Genomic DNA, 25,556 nt, shown 5'->3' on the forward strand with positions numbered 1-25,556 from the left:
ACAATGTGTTTTCTCTACAAACCTGGGTGGACTCTTGGATGCTGTTGCTTTTGTGGTGGTGGTTGGCTCTAACTGTGCCTGTTTTTAGGGTATGTCTGGTTAGTGCTGTGTTGCCTTGAGGTAAACAGTCTACAATCTGTGATTTTTGAGTTGTTTCTTGAAAGACTGAATATCTAGTGATTATGGGAAATTATAAAGTTAAAGCTGAGACTGAAAGTGAGAGCAAAGCGTGTGATTTCATAACATGCTTCTTGTGTATGGTTGCCAAGGGCCACTGAAGATTTGGGGATTAATATTCTCATTGTATGGTTCCCAATATAAAGGATTCCACTGATAATTAGGCCAGAGTGAAGAGAGCTTAAATTAATCAACAGAAAAGCCTTTTCAGATGGGAGTCTGTGCCTCTGGAAGTGTATACTATGGACAGTGTCTAGACAGAAAAGGTATGAAATATCAAATATGCACTTGACCTCAGTTAAAAGGCCAGGATGAAACAATCACAACAGAAAGACTGACGTGGGAGAACTGTGGCACTTAAAAGAAAACTACTCCAGTAGTGAATAAACGTGGAATACAGAAAAAAAATATTTAAGCCTAAGCAGGTAGTAAAAATGATCCTGAAAAAAGAATTTTTGAAATCAATTACATTTTTTTCCCCTCCACTTTGTTTGATTTTAAACATGTAACAATGCATTTTTAAATTAACTGTAAAAGTCTTTTACCTGCCAAGCCATGGAGGCTGTGTGCCTCCAGCTGAGATTACTAAAACACTTGCAGCAGGGAGCTGCATTCCTTCTGCTGTTTTACAGAGTTAGGGAAATGGAAGAGAAATACTTCCATGGACATGAGTGTAGAGGATAATTGAGGGGGATTTTTTTGTTGTTGTGTTTTTTTTTTTTAACTTCGCCCTCCATTCTATATGTTTTAATGCAATGCATGGATGACTTCATGTAAGCCACTGACTGTCTTTTCTCAGTAGAAAGCAGAGCCATGAACTGCATTTTGTCCCATGGAAAGCAGAGCCATGAAGTGCATTTTGTACCGTTTAAAGCAGGGCCATAAAGTGCGTTTTGTGCCATGGAAAGCAGGGCCACGAAGTGCGTTTTGTCCCATGGAAAGCAGAGCCATGAAGTGCATTTTGGACCATGAAGTGCATTTTCCACCGACACATCCCTGCGGCTGCGGGAGCTGCTCCATCTGCCGGCAGAGCCCCGCCATTGCACCCTGAGGGAGAGCACGGAGCTCCTTCCCCCAGGGCTGTCCATGGCCAGGGACAAACCGCCTGGGAAAGGGGAGATTTCTGCTGAAACTCAGGACGTTGAGGTGTCCAAGGAAGGTTAACAAAGCAGCTGAAGGGTCTGGAGCACAAGTCCCATGAGGAGCGGCTGAGGGAGCTGGGGGTGTTTAGCCTGGAGAAAAGGAGGCTCAGGGATGACGTTTTCGTTCTCTGCAGCCTTCTGGAAGGAGCTTGTGGTGAGCTGGGGAAGTAGCCATAGGACTTGAGGGGAAATGGCCTCAAGCTGGGTCAGGGGAAGTTCAGGTTGGATACTAAGAAAAATTTCCTCGCTGCAGGAATGGTTAAGCACTGTTTTGGATGCCACAACATAAGAAATGTATAAAGGTGTTAGGATGTCCAAAGGAGAGCTTCAGAGGTAGTCCTGGTGAAAGGTCTGGAGGGGAAGCCAAAGGAGCAGCAGAGGAGGAGCAGGTACTGATCTCTCCTCTCTGTGACCAGTGACAGGACCTGAGAGAGTGGTCTGAAGTTGTGCCAGGGGCGGTTTAGTTTATATGTTAGGAAAAGGCTCCTTACATAGAGGGTGGTTCAGGACTGTATCAGGCTCCCCAGGAAAGTGGTCACAGCACAAGCCTGTCTGAGTTTTAGGTGAGTTTGGACAATGCTTTAAGGCACATAATGTGACTCTTGGGGTTGTCCTGTGCAGAGACAGGAGCTGGACTTGATGATCCTTGTGGGTCTCTTCCAACTCAGGATATTCTATTCTGTGATTCTTTGGCTTACCTGAAGTAACCTCTAACAACTCCTTATCTGAGAATGTACAGGGAAAACTTTAGGATGTCCTAACAACCTTGAGATGTATCAAATTCCATTGGAAATTGGGTCAGAAAGAGTGATTACAAAGGAGCTTGTGAATGTGGTGCATTGATTTATTTTTTATTCTATATTAGGGTCGACCAGGACCGGTTGGGCTTCAAGGACCAATAGGAGCACCTGGATTTGCTGGCCCAGAAGGTTTGCCAGGAGCAAAAGGTGAGAGAGGAGCAGTGGGCCCCCCTGGACCAACTGGACAGAAAGGTGACAAGGTAAGCTCAGTGGTGACTTTTCTGTCCCTGCAGTAGATCTATGGCCTTGTATATATTTTTGAGTGATTAAAGATAATCTTAGACTACCTGTCCAGGGGTAAGAACACAACAGCATTTCAAGTATTTCTCTGTAGAGAATTATCTGCATTTATTTTTGAATGAGAATACAGATCCCAAAGCTGCTGAACACTGTACCTGTCCTGGTAGATGAGCTATGGACCAATGACTATTGCTATTTCAAGCAGTCTTTGCCAGGTGCAAAGTTATTTCTAACAGAAAGGATATTATAAACTGTGTCATATTAAATGGAGTAGCCCATAAGGTGGAGGTGTCAATGATTGCAGTGTGCAAGAACAGGCAGAACAGTAAACAGAGAAATGTCTCAATGCCCACAGGATCCGTCGTGTTCCCTTCTTAGGAAGGAATCATCAAATGAGGAGTTTGGAGCAAGGCAAAGAATGAATGGAAGTATGAAAAGGTGCTTTCAGTAATAAAGAGTTGGATATACGTGGGTAGTTTATCTTCATGCAGTGCCTGGTTTCTAAAATCTGAAGGACATCTGGGACACTGGGATGCAGACTTGCATTCTGGGACCGTGTACAGATCTTGCCAGTCTGTTTGATTCAGAGTGCTCAGGTCCTTTAACAAATAGAACCAATTTCCTTGCACTCAAGATATCCCTTATTTACTCCAGAATTGTTCCTATCCACTGAAGTGGATACATGTTCAAGACCAACATGTCATAAGATTCTCTCTCTCTTTATCCTTTGTGGAAGCAATATACTCACCTCTCCAAAGCAGGAGCAATTTAGGCTGGATATTCTGCTTCCACAGTCTGTTTTGCTACTATCCAGAGCAGAGCAGTAAAACCAACAGTGTGGTAATTACTTGTGACTTGGGCAGGGTGGTCTGAAGTTAATGCAGTGGTCTGCATATCTCTGGGGGTCCTATCCACATATAGACAGAAAAACACATAAGTCCTGTTGAAACTCTTGGAAAGTCGAGGGTGACACTGAGAGTTAAGTTTATACCAGATTGTTTGTTTTCCTGGCATCTTGTTTTCCCCAGATGTGCAGTAGGAGATTATTTTTTTACTTTAAATTGCCTGATTAAAACATTCCAGAAACACTCATTTGGCATCCAGTTAGGCTCAGATGCTCAGTTCCTATCTTCCCTGACCCCTGTGGTCAGAGAGAATCTCCATGGGATAATTTTCTCCTTTTGGTTTTGAAAGCTGAAGTCCAAGACCAAAGTGTGGGAGGGAAAAATATCTCCCAGGTAACTGAAATGCACAGACAGATGAACTGAAATATCTGTACTCTTTTTCCTCAGGGTCCCATGGGAGTTCCAGGATTTCAAGGCATCAACGGGATCCCAGTAAGTTTGCATGTATAGAAATAAATTACCAGAATGTGAGTCACAAACAAAAGGACAATGAGACTGTCCTAGCACATGCTTAGTGTCCCTTGCAATTGCTTGCTTCTCGCTGGAGGACAATGGCAGTGCTTGTTAGTTTACCTGGTGATTCCATGCTGCTTTGTAAGAGGTTTGGATCCTCTTATAGGATAATAGAAAGTTGACACCTTTGAGGAATTGAGCCTGAGTTACATGGGGATCCACTGCATCACTGATATGCTTTTCTTTCAGCACCATGTTCCCTCAACACTATGTGTAGACTGTATCATGCAATCATACACTTACTGAATAGAAAGGGACCTCAGAGAGCCAAACAGGCATGATCAGATGTGCTCCAGGCCATTCTCAGGAGGTATTTTCTAATCAATTCTTAAAACCTTGTGATGATGGAGACCAATTTCTCTGTTAGAAAAACTTTGCTAATGCCTCACTTCAGTCTTTCTTTCTGCAGTAACCACTTTCCCTGACCATCAGGAATTTCTTGTTTCTTCCATTCTTTAGGACTTTAACTTTCTAGTGACAGTTGTTCACAAAAAATCATGTGCCTGGAGTGTTTTGGTCAGCTTTCTTCTGCTTTGGTTTTCCCCAGTGATTTTTGCAAAGATTTTTGCTCTACCTCAGGTGAATTGTAACTGGGCCAGCTTTAGAAGTTGCCCCCAAACTTCCTTGGCCTTCCTACATTATTTAGCTCATCCTTCTTTCTCCTTCTGGTATTATAATTCTTTTTATTTCCTTGATGACATTTTTCCATCCTCTGTATCATTGTGCCTTCAGACTACACTCATCCTCTTACTCATCCTCGTAGCTTCCTCAGCTGGCCAGGAGCTCCAACTGTTGAGCTGTGTTTTCTTCCTATCAACAGAATTGTTGTGATAGATTGTCTGAAAATGCTCAGTTGGCCCTGTAAATGAGCTTGCTTGATTCCAGTTCCTTCCTGGCCCTTGTCCTTCACTCCCCCTCTGCTCATCCTTGCCTGTTTTCTCTCCTGCTCTACTCCCTTGCTGCTATTTTTTTTTTTTTTTTTTGTTCTTTTACCACCAGCCAACTCTCTAGGTCTGAAGAGAACAAACAGTTCCCATAATACTTAATTTAATTGAACACACTGTGGGAACATGCTGTTCTCAGGGTATTTTTGCAGATGAGGCTCTGGAGAAAGGGGATTCCCAACAATGAGGGAAGGCAGAGATACAGCAACAGCCAATGCCAGGTAGTTGGCAGCAACAGGCATTCCAAGGAGTGAGTAGGGGAGGCAGATGAGAGGATTCAAAGCCTCCAGCATATGCAGATCTACTCTCTCTGCTTCACAGTGTTCTGCAGGTGGGTGAATGGCAAAGAGGCAGATTTGGCTGGTCATGAACAGCAAAGTGTTCAACACTGTGTCTCTTCTGTGCCACAACTGCAGGGCAGAAAAAGGGGGAAGGGAAACTAGTTCCTACTGTTTGCATTCTAGCCAGTAAGATAAATGCTTCCATTGTAGGGTGAAAATAGCAACCACCACTGCTTGAGAAAATATTTTTTCTTCTGCCATTGCATTTCAGGGTAGGGAGTAGCTTGGGTTTGTTGTGAAATGTATACAAACATATGCATGTTACATGGATATGTGAAATTCAGAGCAGAGGAGAGAGTGCCATGTGTGTGCTGGTAGAGAAAGAGAGAATGAAAATATTACTGCTTTCTCTGCACAAGAATTAACATCTGAATATGAAGGGAGATTCTTTGTATGTGCAGGTCTGTTAGGCTGGGCAGGTGTAGTTTAGTCATCTCCAAAGGACTGCAAGGCTGTTATGCAGAGGGGAATCCCACAGTTGACCTTAAGGGAAATGGTATTCCACAGAGTTCCCTTGGGGAATGCGGGTGGCAAGTAAATCATGTTGTTGCAGCTGGCCTGCCTAATCCCTTTAACCCAGTAAATACAGCAGCTCCATGTGTTTATTGCTGGACTTTCACGTCACGCTGTAGAAGGAACCCTTAAATCCTTAGCCCTACTCTGGGAGTTTTTTTTTTCCTATAGGACAAGATTCAAGGACACCTCTGGCAGAGGCTGGAACTGGGAAATGTGTACAGCTTTTCATGAACTGTCCAAGGAGTTGTAGAAGGAAATACTTTTATGATAAGTGGGCCCTTGTCTGTGCCACAAAAGCCAGAGCTACATGAAGAGGCAGTTTTGTGACCCTCCTAGAGGAAACACAAGCACCTGGTGATGGCTGCAGAAAGGCCACTTTGCCTTAGCAATCCACAAAACTGTTTATTCAGTTAGCTTTGTATTCACCCTTAGTTGTGTTTGTTTCTCTGTTTTTAAATATTTGTTGAGCTCTCCTCTTGGGATTGCCTTTGTGCTGTTTGATTTAGAAAAGGGGTCCCTTGGGATCACAGTGTCAGTGAACAAGCAGGAGTCAGATAAAGTGAGGGCCTACATAACCAGTTCAAGTTTCCTTATCTGTCTCACAGGGAATGTCTCCTTTTGTGAGAACAGAGACCAGGAGTGACCTCTCCAGCCTGTGTTTTAACTCAGATCTGTAAATTAGTCACCCTGACATGTATAAGTAAAGCCTGTGAAAGTCTTCTACCTTAGTCAATGGAGGTGCTCGTGTTGAATTGGCACATCTGCCAAAACAGGAATTAGAGGAGGTGAGAGCAAGGAAACTGTTAATCACCTTTTTTTTTTTTTTTCAGGTGAAAACAGCTCTTTAAATCAGTATTTTAAATCCTTAGGAAAAAGGGTAATTTAAGGCAGAACTTTACAGCTCTCAAGGAAGTCAGTTGTGGGTGTTCAGTATCTTCTCCGGTAAGGTTCTTAAAACAAAACATTATGAGTTCTGATAGCAGATTAGCTGGAAAGTAGGAAACTGTGGATTTTTTTCCTAAAGCAGGAGACAGCATGTGTATGTGTGTGCCTGTGTGTCAGCCTGTGTCACTCCTTGTCTCAGAACCACAGATATGAATGCCATGGGATTAAGTGACAGGCATAGATTTATTGAGCACACAGAACTGTGCTCAGCATACCTGACATCCTCTCTCTGTGAGCCCTTCTCTCACACTGAGAGGATACCAGAATCCCTTGGGCCACTTACAGACTGGGGCAGGAGGAGGAGATCTCACCCAGAGCGTTTCCCAGGACTGAGGACACCAGCCAGCTGTGCCAGGCTGGCTCTTGGCCAGCTCCGAAGCTTTAGCAGCTTGGCTTGCTGTTGCCTCGCTCTGAGGAGCAGATGTTGGCCCTCCAGCTTCACTAAACCTTGCAGCTGGTCACCTTATGCTGTAACCAGATATGTGTGCACTTGTCCCACATAGCTCCTGGTTTTGGTGATGCTGTAAATGAAGTGAAAGACCTGATAGACACTGGTGGGTTGCCACTGATTTGTTCCTGCTTTGGGAACCAAATGAAATAATTTCTAAGAGACAAACACAAGTAGCAATAAATCGGTGCTTCAATTTATTCCTGTGGTTTTACCAGGGCCTGGCAAGTCCCTGCTTGCATACCACATGAGGGTATTTTGACAAACTGACTTTAATCATCAGAGCAACTGGTACTGATGCTAATGCTTTGGGATAACTTTATTGCATGTCTTGTTAAGTCTCAAGCTTGTTTGGCTGAGCTGCCTTGATCCTGTAGTTGAGATGCACTTGACATTCACTCACTTTGTACCTTATTGACTGACAGAAAGCAGATCTGAGCTCTCTCCATTTTGTTGGCACAAATTTCAATGCAGTTGCCAAATGAGCTGGACCAAGGACCTCATTTGGCTGAAAATTAACCCCATTAAGAAACAGAACAGTTATTTCTCTGCTGTGTTTGTTTCCTGCTCTCACTCATCTGTTGTGCCTGTGCCTGTGCCATCACAGGGAGGAGGTAGGTATGAGTAAGCAGGAGTGTGCAGTAGTGCTCCTGGCAGCAGCTGGGACCAGTGATCAGCTTGAGTATTTACGTAATTAGGGCCTAAGTTGCTCTGCAACCTTGGGATAGTCACTCTGCTACTGTGTGCCCCCAACTTCCCACCCATAAAATGAAGACTATAGCATTCCCACATTTCTGCAAGGGGTTTTAAGATCCTTAGATAAAGGGCTTTTCATTACTGTCAAGTTGCAATTGAGTTTGATCAGAGCAAACACAGTTGGCGTAGATCAGGAAGACCTTTAGTGATGCAAATGTGTTTTGTTTTAAGTGTCAGGCATGAAGGATTGTTAATGTTCTGCTTTATCTCCATTTTATCCATTTTTTTTTTTTTTTCTTTGCTAGTGTGAGTCATACCTTGTTTAGTGCCATATCTTAAGGATGGATCTTTGGGATCAAAGTACTTTTGGGATGAGTCAAGATCACCATGTACGGAGAGGAGGGAGAGAACTGTCAAGTTACCGATACTGTCTCCATAAGTTTAATTTTTCTTCCTGCCTCAAAACACTGTCTTTGAGCACCACAGGACTCATTTATAGGGAAAAGGAGTATAGAATAAGGAGCTGCTTGAAACCTGGGCAATATGTGTGACAGCTCTGCCTTTGTGTGTTCCGCCCTCACATACCTGTACGACACTGAAGAAAAAGTAAATAAAGTCTCAAACTTTGATCTGTTTTGCACCAGCACTGTGTTCAGTAAACTCCAAATTACTAGAGCTGTACCAGGGCAAAAGAGATGTGAAATCAAAGTTAGGTACAATTGTATTCTGCTCTGCTTGATTAATAATTGGTATTACAAATACTTTCTAAAAATGTTGTTAATTGAATTGGTACTTTCTCCCAGTTGCTTTGCCTACAGTCTAAAGTTCAGTATAATGAGTAAAGCTATTTTGCTTGAATGGCCTGATGCTGGAGCTTTAACATCTGTTGATCTATTAAAAGAAAGAATCCATGCTGGAGAGGAAGAGAAGTCACTGAAACTCTAAGCAGATTGGAATTATAAATGCTCAGTATTGTTGAGTCTGCCTCTGCTCTTGTTTTCACATGAGCAACCCCCATTCCTGGTGTCAGGTGCACCCTTGTGTGCTGTCTGACACTGTTACGTGCCATATGTTTCAGAACTGCTGTGGGATGAGTATTGCCCTTTAGGGACCTACTCATGCACAAGTTATGTACTTCAGAAAATTATCCCTTGGAGAAAAAGGTAATGAGCTGAATGCAGCCAATGTTCTAGGATTCAACCTTGAGGGAGGATAAACAATGCTGGCTGAAGATGCTGGTTCTGCTGCAGTCTGCTTGACTGGGAGTTGTGCATTTCTTCTGGGTTGCGTTGCCATTTGGAGGGACGAGAGCAGTTTTCTGGAGACAACGTTATTACTAACAAAATAATGGATCCTGTTAGTCATTCTCTTCTTTTCCATTTACACAGGGTCACCCTGGGCAGCCTGGACCGAGAGGTCTGCCCGGCCCCGATGGCTGCAATGGTACCACTGGGAGCCCTGGCATTTCTGGATCAGATGGGTTTCCTGGCCCACCTGGGCTGCCTGTACGTCCCAACCCAAACACAGTGTTCTGGAGTCACCAAGCCAGGGTTTACTTTTCATGGCATTGCTGGAGAAGTAACTGCCAAGTGCTTAGGAAGAACCCAGATGACCCTGAGTTTATTACAACTGTTGGAGCTCAGTATAATTTTCTTACTGAAATCCCACTCTGAGGATGAAATGAAGATCCTGTGGATTCAGCATGATCCCACACCAAGTTATACCATTGTCACTGGCACTGTTCAAGCCAACTCAGAAGAAACAGTGAAACATCTTCTATCTGACACAGTTCAAGTTATTGGCTTGTATATGTATATGAACAGGGGTGTTACACCATGTCAAACAAATTCAAATAGGATCTAAAGTTGTCAAAGACCTAAAATAAAAGGGAAATGTAATATAAGCCGGAAAATTCCAGACATGTTTGCTGAACCTTGTGTTTCTAAAGCTGCAGGAAGCCTTTAGTTCTCATAATAGCACAGCTTCTCTGACAAAGGATCAGTGGTACTTTTACAGTTTACTGGAGCCAGGAGTTTGCCTTGTTCATTATAGATTCTTTCAAAGCTAAAGCAGTATTTTTTTCCCAGAAATTTATTTTTTACCTTTTTTTTTTTCAAACGCAGGGTCGTCCTGGCCCAAAAGGACTTAAAGGAGAACCTGTTTTTGCTCAAGGTGGTCTTAAAGGAATGAAGGTAAGACTTGTCATTACATAGGAGAAAATGCAGCACGAGGAATACTTTGATGTCCTGCAGGCTGCAGGGCTGATACTGCAGGTTTGATTGCTGCAGGTGTCTTGGGCGTGTCTGAATGCAGAGCTGTGCATGGTGTGTTTTGCAGTGTTCTTACAGTTAATAATTTTTGAAAGTTAATTTTCTCTTGTTACACATAAATAAAATGGTTGTAATTTCTCCTGAGTTTTGGAGGCTCTCCATTACCCAATTCAAATATGGTAGCACAGATTTCAAATTATTTTCCCTTTTACACTTAACATAGTGTTTAGTAACAGCAAATATTTCTAGTTATACAATACTTTATGATCCCTTTAGTTTGTTGCAATACTGTTGTGTAATTTTTACTCATGCATTTGTAATTTTTAGGGAGAAAATGGTCTTCCTGGATTGGATGGAATTCCTGTAAGTTATTTAATTTGGAAAATAATGATTTTAAAGAATGTTAAGTAGGTACCTTTTCATGTATTGGTTCTCAAGGACACTTTTCAGATTAGGGGGTATTATTTAATGTTTCTGAGACTCACTCTGTCTTTGCTTGGGGTCTGATGGGGTAAATGCTACACATTCTCTACTTGTCCTCTGTTTTTCTTGTAGGGCCCAAAAGGTTTTCCAGGTCCCGTAGGTTCTGCAGGCCCTATAGGATTACCAGGTTTGCAGGTGAGAGACCTCAGGTATTGCACTTGTTGACAGAACAGTTAAACTCGTGGTAGTTTTCCCTCCTGGTCTGTCTTTGTGTCCTGACAGTGAACAGAAGTGTGTGTGCATCTGACAGCACTGAGCACAGCTGACTTCAAGCCCAGAGTGCTCAGTCTTGGATGGTTTAATCTGATCACAGCTCTGATCTCTGGAGTGTCCAGAGCAACAGTCATGAGTGAGGGCTCCAGCAAAGCTCCAGAGTGCTGTGCACAAACACCACATTATAATGCTCTGAGCCCTTCCTGGTCTCAGGACTAGAGGGAATAGTCTGATCTCTGCATTTTTGGAGCCTTTGTTATCATGAACTGTGCTAGAGTTGCTTCTCAAGATCCTACAGAGAGTTTCCATTGGGAAGAGGTAAAAACAAACTACATGTTTGTTGATTTCAAGTTGAAGTTTGCTCTTAATTAAGGACAGTGTCAAAGGGCTGTGCTATTAGAGATGTAAAGACCTAAGACCACGTGTAGCAGTTTTGGTTTGGAGGCAAGAAAGTTCAGGCACCACTGCAGATCCCAGCATTGCTCCAGTTGTTTGCACCCTAATTAAATCAAGAGGAATAAAATCTTGCTCTTCTTCACATTTAGGGTCCAGTGGGTCCCCCTGGGCCACCAGGTCCAAAAGTAAGTACCTACCTTTCCTGTCTTCCTTTTACACCTGATTGTTGGGTTTTTAACAGTTCTGTGGGCCTAGAGGATAGTGATGCTGTTGTTGCTGTTGTTTTATTATTCATTCATCGTGGGTTTTTTTCTCTCCCAGGGTAACATGGGATTAGGCTTTCAAGGAGAGAAAGGAGAAAAGGTAGGTGAAACTTGTTCTGTTGTGGAAGGAGCATGAAATAATACTGTAGTGCTCCATCACAGCTTATTCCTCTAGAAGTTGTTAGATTCCAGCATTTTCTTCCTTTCCTTTTCCTTTACTTCTCTTGGACTGATTAACAGTCCAAATACTAAAGAGTCTTGCTGGTTCCTTATCTGTTGGTACACAAAAACAGAATGGGAGCTTTCTATGGGTGAAGAGGAGGAAAGGGAAAATATTGAGTATTTTCACGGTTATCAAGACATGAGGTCCTTAGACATCTTTTCAACCTTCTTTCAGTTGCTTTTAACACTCACCTCTTGTTTTGAATTATTCCACTGACTTCTTTCTTTTTAGCTTTCATGGTATTCTTTGGGTCAACCAATGTGTAATTTATTGTCTCAGTACCCTGAGTGAATGCCCTGCAGTCTCTGTGAGAATTTACACTGGCATAATGGGGCTTCTTAAAGTTCTCAATTTGGGACTTGATTTTGTTGCTGTTAAAATTAGTTCTCAGCATTCTACATTTCTAATAGTTCCTTCTCTTCTTTGATATTTCTCCCCAAAGTTTTTCTGGAGTGGTTTCCTGTTGATTTAAGTGCTGAGCCTTTTTTTTTTTTTCCCCTTGCCATGTTTTTTGGAAACAAATTTGTTTTGGTCATCTTAATTTTCCTTCTGAACTTCTGACTTCCATGACCAAGCTCCCGTGCCAGCATTCAGGCACACAGATTTAGATACATGAGATATGATAAGAATTGTTGTTCTCCTGATTTGTTCTGGGACAGTAGGTCACTTCCCTAGAAAATTAAACATGTCCTGACTATGATAATATCTTCCTCTTTTCTCAACAGGGCGACGTGGGGCTGCCTGGTCCTCCAGGTCCCCCACCATCCACTGGAATACTGGAATTCATGGGATTTCCAAAAGGAAAGCAAGGAGAAAAGGTCTGTAAATGCAGTTTATAGACCCTCTCCTCACGCTCCTTCACTCGAGAATTAACGAAATTACTGGACAGCGAGAGCTCTTACATTTCCAAATCAAAATAATTTTCTGTACTAGTTTATTCTGTCAAATGGCTATTGAATAAAAATATTCTTTCCTCAAAGTTGTGGGCCACTAGAGGATGTACACCTCTCAGAAGGAGAAATCTGAAAGCTATTTAAGGTTTTCATCATTAATCCTAAAAATAAATGAACTGTAGTCTGGTTTTGTTGGATTTGTGAAATTGTGTCAGCTGAAGCGAAAAACTCAGAAAAATAAATGAAAGCTCCAGCTCTTGCTTTGGTGCACACTGCTCTGAAATAATCAGATTTCTCACCTTTATGTTGTTACTCTGGAATTTGCTGAGATACATATTGAGGTCATCAGTGTTTTTATAAAAGCTGTATGGATCTTGTTAAAAATTCTCTATACACATTAAAATTAGGCATACTGAATTAACCTGGGATCTGTCCATCTGCTGAGAGACACTTTGTCTGGTACATGGTGACACAAATCCAATGTATTTGCCTTGCTTTAGGTGTCAGGAGTATGAGGGGTGGGCTGGGGAAAGTCTTGCTTTCACAGGCACAGGGATTTATTGTGCTCATGTCTTCCCCCTTGGCAGGGTGAGCCAGGCCCTCGAGGATTACCTGGAGACACAGGATTGCCTGGCATTCCGGTAAGGACAGAGGAGTGTTTTCAATCTGTGCTATAATGTGGGTTAGATGGTTCCACACCCTCTGAAGAACTCACAAGGTCTCCACAGGAGTTTCTAGGCACCAGAGAACTTTGAAAATCTGATAAGAATGTCCACAAGACCTTTTGCAGAGTGTACACACTAATCTGATAGCTTTTTGTGCTGTGGATACGAGGAGGATAATGCTGTCCTACTGTCCACTTAGAAGGCAGCCAGCATTTCAGAGGAAACCTGCATGTGGCTGTACCCAGGACTTGGCCACTTGATGGCAGTGTTCCTTGATGGCCCACAGACATCTTTAAAAATTCTAGTTTTTTCCCTTTAATTATGTCTAAACACATCTTTTGTTATTTTAATTTAAAGCTGTAAAGCACATGCAGATCTTTCTGTGTCTATATATATCCAGTTAAAATGGGCTGTTTAACATTAGTGCTCATAAACTCAGCAATGTTCAGCATCTTCTCTATATGAATCAAGAACAACAATTTATCCATGGATTCCAGAGAACTTTTTCCCAGCTTATAATCTTTTGTAAACAGGGGTTGTTCGCTAAGTTTAGGGTATAAATATTTTGAGGAACTTCTGACTAATAAGATAAATTGTTTGCCAGTTCTTTCAATGTACAGATGTTTCTGGTAGAAATACGTGCAAGAGAAACCTGTACATGAAGTACAATTTATTATTGGCCTCTCTGGACATGCTCCATTATGTGCATGTTTAGCTTTGTGCATCACAAGAGACCCATTGAAGCTGGTGAAGTTGAACATATGTGCAAACTTAACCTCAGCCATAAGATATTTTGAGACTGAAGCCTGAAAATTGCTTAACTACTGCAACTCTTGCTGAAATTAAATCCTGGTGTTCTGTCTCTGGATTTGATAGTTCTTGCTGACTGGGAAAGCCACCAAATGTTGAGCATGAAAATGCTCGTTCTGTGCCATTCTGAGGCTTTAGAAGTGAAAAGTGAGCTCTGAGCACATTGAGCTGCTGATGTTAGGAAATGAGATTTCAAATAATTTCTAAATGTAGAGTGGAACACAGAGTAGCATTGGAGGGTCTTTGCTGTCACTTGAATTTGTAACTGAAATATTTACTGTGATTTAAATGGGTGAAAGTCTCGGGGAATGAAGAAGATACTGCACTGCACGTACTGCCAACTCTGGTTGATAGAGGGTGTGTTTCTGGGGCAAAACAGTGCCAGCAGAAACAGTCTGTTCCCCTTGTCTCTCTGTTGTACTGTTTATATTCATAAATTGGTTTGTGCTCACTTTACTTAACGCTGTGCTATTCAGTTCCAAACAAACAGAACACAGATTTAATGTTGATGTTTTTCCTCAGGGCTTTGGAGGTGTTGGAGAAAAAGGAGAAAAAGGTGTGCCTGGCTTACCAGGTGGCAGGGTAAGTAACTTCCCAAAGTCCTTAAATGCCTGTTTTTAAACACATGAAGTGGGCCCTTCATGAACAGAAGCATTCCCAAAGCATGTAGGAGTCTCAGACATAGGGCTGAGTCCCACATTAGCCAGCACCATACAACAAGAGAACCAATAGATAGTCTTATCATAAGATAAGAATTCTTTTATCAGTTATTCTGTTAAATTCTTCCCATTATGATTGTTAATATTTGAGAGATATAGGAAAATCAGTGGTAGCTTCTCCTTCTGAAAATTTTAACTTCTCATTCTTTGGTGCTGAGATATTTGGAGCCTGATACAATAAGATCGAATTGAGATGAAACCTCTGAAAGGGAATTTTTTTGGCTGCTCTAGGGCCTTTTGGGACTGGATGGATCTGATGGGATTCCAGGGAGAAAGGTGAGATTTCTTTTATTTTTTACTGTACTTACAGAAACCACCTAACTGCTTGAGATCTACTGATTTCCTTATCTAGTGGCTCCAAGTTCTCTGATGGATTAAAATAGTGAAGCTAAGTAGAAAGTCCATGTGAAACTGTAGGTCTCTTGAACTGTCTCTCTAGTTAACCCTGTTAACTTGCACATCCTTGTGCTGCTCACAGGTTCTCACCACCTTTATAGCAAAGGAAGGCCTGAAGGAGCTCTGATATTTTGTGAATGCTGAGAAACTGATGCCATCAGTTTTCTCTTTATTTCTTCTTCAGATGTTTGGTAGGACAATGAGTTGGGTTTGTGAACCAAGTCCAGGCACTGCAGATGTCTCAGCTAACAAATAATGCCACTTATTGCCTCACTGTGTACCAGTGTTCCCTGTGTGATTTTGCAGGGTCATCCAGGTGTCCCAGGCTATCCAGGACTGGATGGAGTTGAAGGCATGAAGGTAACTTCTCACTAAAGCATTGCTCTTTTAAAGATATTTGTATGAATAAAGAAGTATTGTTGCCCTAACTAAACCTTCTCTTTACCTCTGTATTACTGTAATTTTCAGTATGTTTCAGTTCCTCATTTACTTTATTGTTAAGCATAAAAGTGAGTGGTTGTTGAACTTTTAGCACAAGGTGAACAGGTATCATCTACCTGATATGCTGATACAATAACTTCTCCAGTACAGATTGGATATACAAGTCCATGCTTCCTACTGAGGTAATGGGATGCCTTCAGAGGATAGCTGGGTAGTAGCAGCCATCAGCTTCATCAGAGAGGAGGGTGTAATTCGGGAGAGCAGATGATTATGAATAGTAGAACAAAGTGAATTCTTCACCAACACAAGGAATGATGGTTAGAGAATGACCACAGACATGGGTACCACAATACACTGTGTTTCCTGACAAGCTCTCCTCGTCTCCATCACCCATCTCAGTGTGGCATGAATCTGTTTTCTCTGCAGGGTGAATTAGGTGACATCGGTCCCCCAGGCCCTCCTGTCGTTATTGACAGGGAAGGTGTAGTCATTTCAGGTACCCATTTCCATTTTGTTTTGGAACTCATCTAAAGCACTTTCCCTGATCCAACTTACTTTCTTTCTGTATTTTACCACTTCTCCACATTGTATGTGGGGTCTAACCCATCCCTTGTTATTCTTCCTTTAATTTCTATGTTGTTGGCATAGGGATATGTTTGGTCCTTGGTTTATAACTTCAGAGTTTACAGAAAGCCTTTCATCCCCACATTGCAGGATGATCTGTTCCAAGGCAAGTTGACATTTCTTGCCTGGGAGGCAGACTGTGAGCACGGGGAAGTGCTGCGTGTCTGCTCTGTGTCTGTCTTCAGTGTACCAAGGAAAAGTGGCTTCCTTGTGTTGCTTGGTAATGGGTGCTCTGAATGTCATTCTGCTGTTATTTGTTGATTCTGCTGTTATTTGTTGTTCAATGTGGTAAGAATATTGTTGAGAAAATGAGCTTAATTAATGCCACAATTGATTGAGGCCTCAATGGGAACAGTCTGTGAAGCCATAAAGGTAAGGGGGCAAATTGTATAGTCTCTCCTATTCTTCTTCCTTCTCATGTGGTCAAGTTTGAAACAACCTCTGTAACAGCTCAGGAGGAATTTTCCTCATCATTACTAACTTTGACTAACAGGCTTCCTGCTAACAGCTTGGCAGCCCTTGCTGTCCATGAGATCAGTGGTCACTGCAGGAACTGACTGAAGAGGCTTTCAGCAGAAATTCTGACATTTTCTTCCTTGTTTTCCTCTTTGTCTAATAGGTGCACCAGGTGACCCTGGAAACCCAGGAATACCTGGTCCTCCAGGAGATGAAGGGATCAGTGGCTTACCAGGCCTTCCAGGAGCACCAGGGTTTCCAGGCCTGGAGATAGGTAAAGCAGATACTTACAGTGCCCTTACAAGCTGTTTGCTGTGGTTTTTGCTGGGAATTCTCTGGGTAGTGGCCTGGAGATGGTGAAGGTGTCGGAGCAAGCCTCTCCCTGCTCCTTCAACTTATTTGCAGACTGCTGTATGAGAAATAGGAGACAGGGATGACACATAGGGAGGCCAATTGTGTTGACTTGGAAGAGAGCACAGTTAGTGCCACAGTTATTACAGCCCAGGTAAGTCTTCATGTGTGACTATTTGGTGTAGCAGTGCACACAGGAGGCTGTTGTTTGATTTCCATTTTGACTGAGTTGGTTGGAAGAACCCTTCCCACATTTTAAATCCTAGTGAATGCTTCTGAAATCCTTTTAATGACTTTTCATATTTGTAATAACGAGCTAACAGATTATCTGGATAAACCCACAGCTGGTGCAACGCATTTGCCCTGTCAAAAATCTCACTCAGGAGTTTCTGTTTCACTTGAATGTCATCTGTTAAGTTGTGGCCTGCAATGATGCTGTGAGGTTTTTTGAATGACCAAAGGAGTGTGTAAATTTAAGGCTGTTGATGCCTCCAATTAGTACTTTTTCCTTTGTGTACAGTTACAAATTGTTCTGTGCTAACATGGTTGTAGTTCAGGGCCCAACAATCATTTTCCCAGCGTTAAAAATACTGGAATGTGTTTTGTGCTGGAGGACTGCTCATTGTGTCATTGTTGTCTAGATGGAATGGGCCCTGGAGGGTCTCCAGGTATTCCAGGTGTGAAGGGTGAAGTGGGAGAGCCTGGAAGAGCAACAGTTGGATTACCAGGCCCTCCTGGCAGAGGTGGATTACCGGGTCTGCCAGGAGCTCCAGGATTGCCTGGGCCACCACGTATGTACATATTTTACATCTGCTTTTATATTGGATTCAGAGTGAAACAAGACAAATTTATATGTATTTAGTAAATCTTAAATGTTTGACTGACACCTGATTGTAACCCACAAACTTAAGTATAACAGCAACCACTCCTGTGAGGTAAGGAAATAGAGCTAATTATTGTTAAGAGTGGTGGCCTGAAAGACTGAAGCACAAGGTTATGTAAACACAATTTGTGACACTTTGAATTCTAGGCTAGTCTCTTATTAGCTTAGGTAAAGAATAGACCATGATCTTATGAACACGTGAGGTAAATGTCTGTCTCATGAGTGGATACTTTGGGTACCAGGGGTCAGACAGGATGCCTGAAGAGACAGTTCTCAGATCTAATGAAATGTGATTTTATTTTTACACGTTCATTTGTATAGATGGCCTGATTAATTAATTATGCATTGTTTTGTTTTCCTCAGAAATTGAGTGTTAAATGAAAAGGGTTGATTTTACAAAACTTTGTGGTTTACCATTCTGCCATAAGCTGCATCCAAACAGCCTGTTTTATTTTTGAGAGCCAACCTTTCAAACAGGACACGCTTCAGTGATGGAGCCAGCGAGCATGATCTGATGGAATGATTTTCTGTGCAGAAGAAATAAGGGGTGTCGTATCAATAACTGTTTGCCAGTCAAATCTGGCTCACTTTTCTGCAGAGTCTGTAAAGCTCTTGTAGCTGTGTTTAGCTGATGATTGCAGTTTGTTTCCGTGGCACATCAGACGGTGCTGGTCAGCACTTGGTCTTACTGTTGTCACTGAGGGGAAGGGTTTTCAGACAGTGTAGTTTTAGATTGCTGGATCACTTTCCGCTGCTGTTCCCGTCAGCTTATGTTTCATTCTACTCAGCATATAAACAGATGTAGAAAATAATCCTGCAGTCATGAAGTGAGGGACAGGGCAAGTCCCCTTAACCTTTTTGCCATTTAGTGTCTTTCCTGAGCTGCAGCCCCTGAATGAGAAGTCATTTGCCCTTCTTTGTACTTGCTGTTCACAGTTTGATGAGTTCTTTGGGCAACTCAGTCTGTGAAAAGGTGCAGTGGCAGAGTAGAGGAATGAAACCCTGTTGCACCCACATCGTGGGAGCTTTTGCTTTTCTGTATGAGGAGCTGGAAGCAAAGGTGGCAGAGGAATGCAACCCATGAGACCAACCAAGTTCCACCTCCTTGTGTAACTTCCACAGTTACAGTTTCATCCAGTGCCACATCTGTCAGCTGCAAAAGTGACATTATAAGTCAGTAATGAGCTGGAAATCAGCCTTCTCATGGCTTTTCCTTGCCTTCTTTCTGCATATAGGCCCTTCATTCTCCCCAGAGATGATCCTGAGTGGAAGGATTGGGGCCCCAGGGGAGCCTGGACAAAGAGGACTTCCAGGAGCTTTGGGTCCAAAGGGCTACAAAGGTAATTGCCTCTTGTTTCAGGAGACCCTTTTAGCAGTCCCTGGGCCTCAGAAATACATTTACACATGGTTCATATTCTAAGGGATGAGATGTGTCTTTACGACAAATCACAGGAGGTTGAGCTGGGTTAAAGGAGCCAACAGCCTTTACAATTTAGACAGAGTTGTGCCCAGCACTGCTAATAAAATCCTATTTCTACTTCCCACTCTGCTCAGCCAAATAAGCTGATAAATATCTCATACCCAGAAAGTTAACTAAGTTATGCTTTAAAGCCATAAGATGCAGTGAGACTTAGAAATAAAATCTTGTTCACTGCTTTTTGCAATACAGGCTGTAAATGGCAGAGAAACTCAAATTTTATTCTCTTCTGTGCTAAAATTTGTGAGAATTTGGGTCTTAGTGTTTGACAGATTCAGCAGCAAAAGCCATTGTCATGCAGACACCACTGTGCTTGGTGATTGTTTGGATCCATGGCCAATTACACTTCAGGGAAATATAAAGCTTCAGCTGAAGGTCACTGTAACCTACTGTGACTGGGAGTATGGAGTTGCTTTCTCTGACATAATAACTATCTGTAAAAAAAACAACAAGACTTCCCTAAGCCTCTCCTAAACCCATCTGTTTAGGAGAGTTTAAACCTTTGGGAAGAGGTCTAGAAATGCTGAGGTTTATGCTGCACCTGATAATTTGGTGAGGGGCTCTGCACAGAAATTAAACTGGGGAAAATCTGGCTCCGCTTGCTTGGCACTCTCATCAGCTGAGCAGAGGAGGCATAAAATCAAATCATACGAGAATGGCTTTGTCTTAGTTGAATCAAATACTCCTTTTGAAGCTCTTGCAACTGAAAAGGGTCTTTATCCAAATGAAACTGAGTTTGGAGTGTTGACTGTATTTTCCAGGAGAGGCAGGTGATTGTGCTTGTGATGGAGGAGTTACAAGAGCTGGTCTAAAAGGCATCTCAGGTCCACCAGGTCCATCGGGGAGCCCTGGTGTGCCTGGTGCCAAGGGCATTGGTGGAGACCCGGGCACTGTGGGTGCACCAGGACTGCGAGGCCCTCCGGTAAGGCAGGAAGAGTTTATATTGGTTGTCATGAATTAAAGGAAAAGAAGTGCCCTTGTGCAATTGCTGGTGTTGAATGTAGTGAAAGCAGAACACTTTTTTTTTTTTTTTCCATAATGTCTTCTACTTGTTTGGATTTTTAAAAAAAAAAGGCAACCTAGAAACTGATCTGTGAAAAGCTGAAAGTAGGGGCAGTACCACCTACAAAAAACGGGAGAAGAAATGGTCCTTAAGTTCTGAGAACTGCACGTTCAGCAGTCAAGAGGAAAACAGTAGCAGTTATTTACCCCAGGACTTCTTGGACGTAGACATACATGGATTAGACCCAGGGCTCTTCCTGAGTGAGGGCTGGCTGGGGAAGCAGATGTACATGTGCATGGAGAGAAGATCTGAAAAATCAAAGGGTGAGACCTTTCCACATCATTGCTCAATGCTATAAAAACTGTGCCCTGTAGATGCAGTCTGCCTCCTGACTGCTGTATGCTCATTACATTAGAGAGAGTTCAGCTGGGATTTTTATCAAACAGCAACCATAACAAACAGGATTTTCCAAAGTGCTGAACATTGCTCATTCTAAGTATTTACTTTTGAAAATCATAGTCCATAAAGATACCAATCTTTCAGCTTCAGAGTATCTTTATCAGTGTCAGTAAATGCAGCACACCAAGGAATAGGGAAGAAGATTCAGTACTTGGGTCCTGTTATATCATGAGGGATATAATGTTCCCAGATGCCATACAAGATTGCTGTCACTGTAGCACTATATAATAGGGTTTGTCTTGCCATGTTAAGATGTAGTGACAGTAGAAACAGTTGAAAATAATCAAACCTCTCTTTTTTTTTTTTTTTTCTTCTTTTTTTCTTTTTTTTCCAGTGTAATGTATTCAATAGGAAACCCTTTGGAGATCCTTTCCAGCTCCAGTCGTTGTGCCCTTTTCTCATATGACGTTTTTAAGAAGCCAAGCCTTTTCTCTGCGTGTTCATATCCCTGGGGTTTTTATCTTTTGGTCTCTAGGCTTCAGCTGGTCAGCAAGGTCTGCCAGGCCCTAAGGGAGAGAAAGGGGATCCATCCTATGCAACAGCCAAAGGTGCTCGTGGGGACCGTGGTGCCACAGCACCCAGAGGACCTTCAGGCATCCCGGGAACTCCTGGCAGGGATGGACTTCCAGGCTTGCCAGGCCCACCAGGCCCTCCAGTAAGTCCAGATGAATTCAGCAGCAGTGCTTCAAAACTGTAGTAAGGAGCACAGACAGTAGCCAGGCCTAGCTAACTGGTTGTGATCAGCCCTGTGGTAGATCTTTAAATACATGAAAAGTTCACAGTCCCTGAGCACAAAGTTGTCTTCATCAGGGTTAATAATTGCCAGTCCTTAAACCTCTGGCTACCCAGTCAAAAGATAAACTTCAGTAGTGGGGTAGACCCTAATGCTGGTTTTTATTGTGTCCTAAAAGATAATAGACACTGGGGGCATAATCACAAGGGAAATCTCAAAATAGAAAAATCACACCAGAAACCTTTTAATTAAAAAGAAAGCAAAGTCTTTCAGAACTTTCAGAATATGTAATATTTGCATTATTTTGGCAAATAAAACATAAAATATTCTTTTTAATAGCCACTGAGTTTTCCTGCATTTTAAAATAAAGAGAGATAATTTACAGTCCTTTCCAGGCTCATCTGAACCTTTCCACAATGAAACTCTTATGCACTTTAAAAAATGATATATCTTTGATTTTCAGCTGTAATTGTCTTTGCTGCACAGGGTGATGGTGGGCTGGGTTTCCCAGGTGAGAAAGGGCTGCCAGGACTACCTGGCTCCAAAGGCCACCGTGGAGAAATAGGTTCCCCTGGTGTTGGATATCCGGGTCCGAGTGGAGTTCGTGGACCACCAGGTGACCCCGGAATGGATGGGATTCCAGGACAAGCAGGTCTTCCAGGCCCTCCAGGTAGGTGTTGCTGGGCCCTTAGCTTGAAAAGGTGCAATGCTGCAAGTCAAATTGCACTCAATTTACTGCTGTGCTTGCAGCCGGGTAGAAGATTGCATTAGGCTAAAGATTGCTCTTTAAATTAATTGAAACAGGTCTGTGGGCTCACCAACCTCACAGCAGTCACAGCTTTCTCAGGTTGTCATGATCAGGAGGACACAGATAATAAGCAACAAATACTCAAGCACTGCTCAAATACTAAGAGTGTTAGGTGGACCTACTCACTGACTATTGCTGGAGAATCATTTTACACCAAAGGGAGTTAGGAAGAATAATAAAATGAGGTTTTTAAAAAAGCACAGCCTTCTTCGTTGTCAGTGTGTGTACCTAAAGCATACCATAATGACAAGTGATAAAGTAAGTAAATATGGGTTTGATAATGCTTCATATATGATGTTTCATGCTCATTCTCAAATTGAGCTACTTCTAAACGTTTATGGAAAATGCTTTCATAACAAAATGACTGCAGAGAACTAGTCCCAGTGTCTTGATTCCATGTCAGCCATTTAAATATAAATTTAGACAAGCAGTATTTTTTCTTTGTCACTGCTGGTTTTCAGTGTATTTTTCATTCTGTGTGTACTTGGGCTTCTGGGTTTGTAATTCTTTCAGTATCAACAATGCAGAATAATGTACTTGCAGGCATAGGGTGGTACATTGGTTTGTATAGGTTGGTGTATTGTAGCATGGGTTTCTGGACTGATAAACTGATGCTCTGAGCTCAGAAACTTGGTGGTAAGACCAGTGCAGTGTGAGGAGTTGGCAGAGGACCCTCAGAGCCAGAGGGAGGTGAGAGCCAGGCGAGAACAGTGGTGGGAAGGTTGCTGGCTGTGCCGGATGCTATATTACCTCATTACCTCACACCAGTGTCGTGCTGGGTTGTTGGTATGGGCTGAGGAGACAGCATTAATGTCCCCCAGCAACAGTCTGCATAAGCTTTTTTTCCAATCCAAGTCACATGCTAAATGCTAAAAGCTTTACTAACTCATAGCTATGAAATGCTTACGTCTTTGTTCAGGAAATTGTCTCTTACAAAATCTGCCAAATTAAAATTGCATTGTGAGAGAAGTAAAAGTAAAATGCTCTGTGCGTGATGTGAACTCCAGATATTCTGTGGAGCACATCAGGAAACCAGCTTATTATGAATGCTACATCAAAGCTTTGGGAACAATGAGTGGTCCTTTGTAGAAGAGTATCTATAGTCAAAATATGTGGGAAAGTGTGAATAAGTCATTAGCCAGTTCAGTTTGCACCTCCATAGAGATGTGTAAGAAAACTTGTGAATGCATCATTCCCTCCATACTAGGAAATAATTTGCATACATTAAAAGACCCTTTGATGTAGGAAATTTCATCTAATATTAAAGAAACGTGGGTGGGTGGAAGAAATATTCCTTTCTTATGCTGTCCAGACTGAAAGGCCTGAACACAAAAATGTGGAAAGAGTCTGTGACCCACTGAAGTTACCATGTCAAAGATACCACTGAGCAATTTTGCTCAAGTTCATGTCACATCCTGTAAAACAGGGTGAAACTGTCTTGCTTTGGAAGTTTAACTCAGTGTTTCATAAAAAGCTAGACTGGTATTATGAGATAACCCAAAAATGTTGGAATTGCCCATGTTTCACTTTTCTGCCTGACACGATGATTTCATTATTGTTTAATTTCTTTGATACTCAGATATTATTTTGTAAACTGTGATAAGGTAGAGTGTTACGTAGTTGGGGAAGATAAAGTTTTGCTTATATAATTTTTGCAGTAAGACTTGCATACGTAGTTTTGCAAAACACCCAAGGAAACAGTCCTGTTTACATTTCAATGACCCTCCCATGAAATATCCGTTGTTCAAGTACTCTACTGCTGATTAATAATGTAAAATACAGGATATGCTGTTGTATAGAAGTGTTTTTGAAAAACTTGCACAAGGCAGTTCTTAAGGCCATGTGAGGTGAATGGAACAGTATTAATTAAAACTACCCTTTCCATGTCAGTTGTAACCCAAATGCTTGCTTTTTGGAACATGTCATTCTTTACTGTGCTATGTGTGAAGAGGAAAATGTCTCAGAGAAGTTCACTTACAGCCATTTGTGATGTGTCCTGTAAAAAGCATCTGGATACTAAATGTTCCTCTTCTGACCATCTCCCTGAGAGGGGCTGTGTGCAACCTGAGTGTTCCTTTGTTTTAGGCATCACCCTGCCCTGCATAGTTCCTGGAGCGTACGGGCCCCCGGGCACTCCCGGCTTTCCAGGACTGCCAGGTAGGGAGACAACTCATGTAATGCACTGGCTCACTACCAAGAAGCACTTATTCCTCAAGCAAGATAACACCTCCTAATTAATCCTCCTCCAAGTGATAGTTATTCCAGAGAGTTAATTGGCAGAACAATGTCTTTTTTTTTTTTTTTTCAGAGTAACTCAGCTCAGGTCCCATGGACTGTCATGATAACTGCACTATTATTTTCCTTTTCGAGTAGCCTCTGAACACAAACCCTCTGCTTCTGTGTTCATGTAGCCCATGAACAGCTATAGCTTTGAGACTTTATTTAGCTGAAATTGTGTATCCAGCAAGGGTATCCAGCATCAGCTTTGCAGAAAAGATCTGAGCCTGTTTTCTTGTGCTGTTATTTCTGTCTTCCACTATTCATTGTTAGTATTATTAATTAATATATTTCTACCCTTAGGTCCCAAAGGCAGCAAAGGCTTTTCTGGCATTCCAGGCCAACCTGGATTACATGGGTCTAAAGGACAGGCAGGATCTCCAGGAATAATGGGCTTGCAAGGGGAACCTGGTAAGAGGGAAGTTACTGGGGTGACTTTGTCACCAGTTACTGTTTCTAATTCAGTACTGAAACATTCTGCAGCTTTTCAAGCAACTTTTTTTTGCATGGAATTTTGAAGAATGTTGATTTTGTTCAAGATGCCAATGGAAGCAGCTATTCTGTGCTTCTGCTGAGTGTCTTTTACTGGGTTTGTCTTGAAGGTTTCCCTGGACCTCGAGGAGACCAAGGGTCACAAGGACTTCCAGGACTGGATGGAACAGATGGTTTGCCTGGGAAAATGGGAGCTTCAGGCTTAGCTGGAATAAAAGGAGCTCCTGGAGATGTATTTGGTGCTGAGAGTGGAACCCTGGGAGAGCGAGGCCGACCTGGACTCCCAGGTGATAAAGGGCATGCAGGTGATATTGGATTTCCAGGACCAAAAGGTGAGCACTGATACTGCTTGTGTGTGGGAACAGCAAACTGTTTGTCCCTCAAAGACCCTTCCTCTTTCCAGTCTCCTCAAGACTCTGCAACTCCTCAGAGTTGCTCACAGATGGTAATTTGCTGGTTTTCTCTTAGAATCTAATGCAACTCTAAGGCTTTTATTGAAACTCGCTTTTTAATTAAAATTGTGAATTTTGCTTTATTTGTTCTGTAATGTCATA

General features: G+C 42.3%; 1 protein-coding gene across 1 annotated transcript in view; it reads left to right on the top strand.

The window, feature by feature from the left end:
- The first annotated feature begins 1,431 nt into the window (after positions 1 to 1,431).
- Positions 1,432 to 25,556, top strand: part of LOC114065833 (collagen alpha-6(IV) chain-like) — a 38,209-nt gene continuing 14,084 nt past the window's right edge. The window contains exons 1-24 of the mRNA XM_027900024.1: positions 1,432 to 1,473; positions 2,185 to 2,319; positions 3,652 to 3,696; positions 9,056 to 9,172; positions 9,791 to 9,859; positions 10,265 to 10,300; positions 10,493 to 10,555; positions 11,179 to 11,214; positions 11,351 to 11,392; positions 12,241 to 12,333; positions 12,996 to 13,049; positions 14,406 to 14,465; positions 14,834 to 14,878; positions 15,305 to 15,358; positions 15,866 to 15,935; positions 16,683 to 16,793; positions 17,512 to 17,661; positions 18,989 to 19,093; positions 19,992 to 20,152; positions 21,168 to 21,347; positions 21,912 to 22,095; positions 24,319 to 24,390; positions 24,814 to 24,921; positions 25,113 to 25,334. Of these exons, the coding sequence (XP_027755825.1) occupies positions 1,432 to 1,473; positions 2,185 to 2,319; positions 3,652 to 3,696; positions 9,056 to 9,172; positions 9,791 to 9,859; positions 10,265 to 10,300; positions 10,493 to 10,555; positions 11,179 to 11,214; positions 11,351 to 11,392; positions 12,241 to 12,333; positions 12,996 to 13,049; positions 14,406 to 14,465; positions 14,834 to 14,878; positions 15,305 to 15,358; positions 15,866 to 15,935; positions 16,683 to 16,793; positions 17,512 to 17,661; positions 18,989 to 19,093; positions 19,992 to 20,152; positions 21,168 to 21,347; positions 21,912 to 22,095; positions 24,319 to 24,390; positions 24,814 to 24,921; positions 25,113 to 25,334 (2,254 nt within the window). The remainder of the gene's footprint in view (positions 1,474 to 2,184; positions 2,320 to 3,651; positions 3,697 to 9,055; positions 9,173 to 9,790; positions 9,860 to 10,264; positions 10,301 to 10,492; positions 10,556 to 11,178; positions 11,215 to 11,350; positions 11,393 to 12,240; positions 12,334 to 12,995; positions 13,050 to 14,405; positions 14,466 to 14,833; positions 14,879 to 15,304; positions 15,359 to 15,865; positions 15,936 to 16,682; positions 16,794 to 17,511; positions 17,662 to 18,988; positions 19,094 to 19,991; positions 20,153 to 21,167; positions 21,348 to 21,911; positions 22,096 to 24,318; positions 24,391 to 24,813; positions 24,922 to 25,112; positions 25,335 to 25,556) is intronic.

Source organism: Empidonax traillii, unplaced genomic scaffold (assembly GCF_003031625.1).
Source record: "Empidonax traillii isolate 1590-97213 ecotype Southwest subspecies unplaced genomic scaffold, ASM303162v1 scaffold20:size5563877, whole genome shotgun sequence".
In the NCBI taxonomy this organism is placed as follows: Eukaryota; Metazoa; Chordata; class Aves; order Passeriformes; family Tyrannidae; genus Empidonax; species Empidonax traillii.